Here is a 4,590-nt window from a genome sequence, read left to right on the forward strand (position 1 = left end):
AAAATATGATGGAGTGAAAAAACAAATTATCCACAGAGTGGAGTGATTTTCGGTTATCCACCATTGCAGCTCCAGGGAAAATTAGTGTGAGCGATAAAAGATGTTCGAGGAAGCGAAAAAAGCATTCTCCTTACGTGCGAAAAATCGTAGATTTCGCATCATTGATACGAAAATTCAGAACCCTGGCTCTATGTGTGACTTAGGTGTCGGCCAGGGTAGACGCGTCACGCGATAGTCAAATCAATATTTAAACTTACCAAGCCTTTAAAACAACGTTTAAGCTAGTTGGGACCTGTTATTCTTCTTCGAATGCCGAACACTGGCCATTTTCATGGTATTCATGGACAAAATTTAGATTTCTTTTCACCTAGAATCCATGATTATGGTGTCTTCTACATTGTCGAAACATAAAAGTTGTCGAAAAAAGTATTATGGAGTGGTTTAAGGTCGGTGACCGGGATTCGAAGGATCCGAACACTTTGAATCGACACGGTAATATATTATTGTTAGATAGGATAGTGATTACGATTCTAACTCTGAAAGGCTATATCGTTTTGTTTCAGATTCCGGACAGCTTCAAATGCTGGACACTATACTTTGTATGGGAAACATTTCACACGAAATGTTTCAATTTATGACGTTCTAAAAATATCACTGTCAAGGCTCTTTTCAATAACCATTCTCCATAGATATCTATGAAAATATGTAAAGCAGTAAGGCGAGTTTTTAGTAGTTTGGCGATTTCAATTGATGATTTGACTTTTGTATCTTTCCGCAGTCGAATCACGCACAATCACACCACTCACAACCGTACTGGTCAACATCAAACTCAAAACTAAAAGGAGTTGATAGGCGAGTGGTGTATGAGCAGGTCTATCGATTGCAAGATTCTTGGTTCGATTCTAGATTGCCGCGAATAGTTTTGAGTTTGATGTTGACCAGTACGGTTGTGAGTGGTGCGATTGTGCGTGATTCGGCTGCGGAAAGATGGACGATCCCTACATCTATGATTTTCATGAACTGTCCGGAATTCAAATCAATTCGAAATGCAAGGCAAAGGTAGCAAAGTATCAGTTATAAGAATCATAAGAAGTTCACACATTTCTATTTCTCGCCATTCCAAGTCAAATATTATCAAAGCCATACAGAATGCTTTGTTTTAAAAGTCTTTTGATGAGGTTTTCAGTGTCCGTATGAATCAAAATGGAATTCGAATGAATTCTTTGATAACCTTAGATAAGCATTGAACTCGAAACATAATGATAAAACCCCCAACATTTACAAGATACATTTGAAAACCTATACTCACAATATGCTTGCAGTGCATGATTTGTCAAAACATTACATTTGCTCTATTTTTACCATGTAAATTTTATCCGGTATGCATAATAAAAACAAAAACTTGATACTAATCGTGAATTGCACGTTTCTTGGATTGCGGTTCAGAAGATAAGACGTGTGTTCGATTGCAAACCTAGCTAGGTTATCGCGAGACAAGCCGGTCTTATCTGGCATGAAACCAAAGGGTAACCGAGTTACGGTTAATCTACTAAGACTGTTTCGCCTGATTATAGGCAGATAAGACGGAGTGCTTTGGCCCCCGAAAATTCACTATATTTTGAATCAACATATCGTGGGAACCAGTTCGACGGTTGAATTTGAAGGTTGAAAGTGATTTAGTAGTAACTGGGAAAATGTTGTTCTTGGCCATCGTAGTGGGAGCTTTGCTCTATTTGGTGGTCAACTTCTATGTGACGAGAAAGCCTTTGGAGCGGATGGCAGTTCATTTCAGTGGACCAAAGCCCCATTATTTGCTTGGAAATGTCTTGGAGTTTCTCAATAAGGATTTACCGGGTTAGTTGTATAAGTGAGGAAACAAACCTCTCCATTAACCACATGAATAGCCTTTGATAGACAGTTTCGATTTTACGATCAATCACAATGACCTATGAAATCGAACAGTTTACGATAAATGGCCTCTCTACCTTCCACAGGTATCTTCGAAACCATGGTGGGCTTCCACCGGAAGTATGGACAGGACATCCTCACGTGGAATGTGCTGAATCTGAACATGATCAGCGTTACGAGTGCCGAAAACGTGGAGAAGGTGCTGATGGCCAAGCAAACCAAGAAGTCGTTCCTGTACAGCTTTGTCGAGCCCTGGTTGGGTCAAGGATTGCTCATTTCCAGTGGGGAAAAATGGTTCCAGCGAAGAAAGATCATAACTCCGACGTTTCATTTCAAAATTCTGGAACAATTCGTGACGGTGTTCAACAAGGAGACGGACACGATGGTGGAAAATCTGAAGAAGCATGTCGACGGTGGAGAATTCGATATCTACGACTACGTTACGCTTATGGCGTTGGATAGTATCTGTGGTAAGTTTTTGCAATGGTCCAAGTTGACCATACACCAATTACGATCTTATTTCCCACAGAAACATCCATGGGAACATGTGTGAATGCCCAGAAGAATCCAACGAATCGATATGTTCAGAACGTTAAACGAATGTCGGTTTTAGTTCTGCTCCGTACAATAAGCGTGTTAGCTGGATCTCCTTTGCTGTACGACATTTTACATCCACACGCTTGGGAGCAACGCAAGATCATCAAGCAGTTGCACGAATTCACAATTTCGGTGATCGAATCCAGAAGACGCCAGTTGGAAGCAGACAAACTCGAACAGGTGGACTTCGACATGAATGAAGAAAGTTTGTATTCCAAACGAAAGATGACATTCCTGGATTTACTGTTGAACGTCACAGTCGAGGGTAAACCGCTTACCAACGCGGATATTCGCGAAGAAGTAGATACGTTCATGTTTGAGGTTAGTAACTGTTAAACGTTTATCAATATAAACTAACAAGTCAATTCTTTTCAGGGGCATGACACCACCACCAGTGGAATTTCTTTCGCCATCTACCAGCTGGCATTGAATCCCCAGATACAAGACAAACTTTACGATGAAATCGTATCGATTCTAGGGAAAAACTCTTCGAATGTGGAGCTCACCTTCCAGACGTTGCAGGACTTCCGTTACCTAGAATCAGTGATCAAGGAATCGATGCGCCTTTTCCCACCGGTACCTTTCATCGGAAGGACTTCGGTAGAAGATATGGAAATGAGTACGACCTTTATAGAAATTGCTTATGGAGTTGAAGTTTGACAAAATGTTACATTCAATTTCAGACGGAACAACCGTGAAGGCAGGTCAGGAGTTTCTGGTTGCTATCTACGTCATTCACAGAAATCCCAAAGTGTATCCGGATCCAGAACGATTCGATCCGGAGCGCTTCTCCGATACTGCGGAATCGAAACGAGGCCCATACGATTATATCCCGTTTAGTGCTGGATCTAGAAATTGTATCGGTCAGCGGTATGCCATGCTGGAGATGAAGGTCACCTTGATCAAGCTGCTCATGAACTATAAGATACTGCCGGGAGAGTCGATGGGAAAGGTTAGGGTTAAATCCGATTTGGTGCTGCGACCGGATAGGGGAATACCGGTGAAATTAGTGGCGAGAAGTTAAATTAAGTGAAACATGTTTTACTCTTTTAATTTTAACCATGAATATTTTTTTAACTTATAATAAATGCTAAATTTGTAACTGATTATTTCAACTATACGCAGATTAACGTCAAAGCTGTACTCTTGTGTCCTGTTGTATCGCCATCATGCTTTTCAAGAACATCTGACATTTAATTATTTAAGCAGAAGTCTCTATGAGGCAAATGGCACTTAAAGTTTGAACAATCTGATAGCCTCTACGCCTTAAGTAAACCATCTTCAAAAGTATCGCTACATGCAATACTTACTTCAAGTCAGTGGTATAGAATTTTGTGAGCTTTGTTTTGTGCAAAAAGAAATCACGGAATAGTACCGTTCCGTATGGTTTCATGTTACTTACTTACTTATTTGGCTTTACATCAATTATCTTGATAAAACATCGCCAACAATATTTCGCCAATTCACTCGGTTCATGGCCGCTTCTCTCCATCCTCGACTGTGACCCACGCTCTCCAGGTCCTGGTGCACCTGGTCAATCCACCTAGCTCGCTGCGCCCCACGCCTTATTGTTCCGACTGGATTCGTAGCGAACACCATCTTTACAGGGTTGTTGTCCGGCATTCTTGCAACATGCCCTGCGCCTTCGTATTTCCCGACTAACATTGTTGTCAGCCTTCAGCAAGGATCCAAGGTAGACGAACTCGTCCACCACCTCGAAGGTATCCTCGTCTATCGTGACAGGCCCGGTCACGCTCAGTTCCACCTACCAGCATGTACTTTGCTTTCGACGCATTCACCATTAGTCCGACCCTTGTTGCTTCGCGTTTAAGGCGGGTGAACAAATCTGCCACCGTTTCAAATTTTCTCCCAATAATATCCGAAGCAAACAAATTGTCCGGATCTCGCGAAAATCGTGCCTCGACTGTTAAGTCCGGCTCTCCGCATAACACCTTCAAGCGCAATATTGAACAACAGGCACGAAAATTCGTCGCCCTGTCGTAGTCCCCGCTGAGACTCGAACGAAGTGGAGTGTTCGCCCGAGATCTTCACGTAGTTTTGCACACCGTCCATCGTTGCTCTAAT

At 42.0% G+C, this 4,590-nt stretch overlaps 1 protein-coding gene across 1 annotated transcript; it reads left to right on the forward strand.

Moving 5' to 3' along the window:
- Nucleotides 1–1,694: 1,694 nt before the first annotated feature.
- LOC5573388 (cytochrome P450 4d8) lies at nucleotides 1,695–3,611 on the forward strand. Its single transcript, XM_001654508.2, has 5 exons — nucleotides 1,695–1,854; nucleotides 1,995–2,378; nucleotides 2,438–2,826; nucleotides 2,881–3,124; nucleotides 3,189–3,611. Exons 1-5 carry the CDS (start codon nucleotides 1,695–1,697, stop codon nucleotides 3,527–3,529), a joined length of 1,518 nt encoding a protein of 505 aa, XP_001654558.1. The 3' UTR covers nucleotides 3,530–3,611.
- The last annotated feature ends 979 nt before the right edge of the window (nucleotides 3,612–4,590 follow it).

The sequence above is a fragment of the Aedes aegypti genome, chromosome 2 (assembly GCF_002204515.2).
Source record: "Aedes aegypti strain LVP_AGWG chromosome 2, AaegL5.0 Primary Assembly, whole genome shotgun sequence".
NCBI lineage: Eukaryota > Metazoa > Arthropoda > Insecta > Diptera > Culicidae > Aedes > Aedes aegypti.

Excerpts from the sequence above, each read along its gene's own strand:
- LOC5573388 (XM_001654508.2), top strand. The coding sequence starts at position 1,695 with ATGTTGTTCTTGGCCATCGTAGTGGGAGCTTTGCTCTATTTGGTGGTC. Across the intron at positions 1,855-1,994 it reads TCTCAATAAGGATTTACCGG|GTATCTTCGAAACCATGGTG; the intron begins GTTAGTTGTATA and ends TACCTTCCACAG. Across the intron at positions 3,125-3,188 it reads GGTAGAAGATATGGAAATGA|ACGGAACAACCGTGAAGGCA; the intron begins GTACGACCTTTA and ends ATTCAATTTCAG.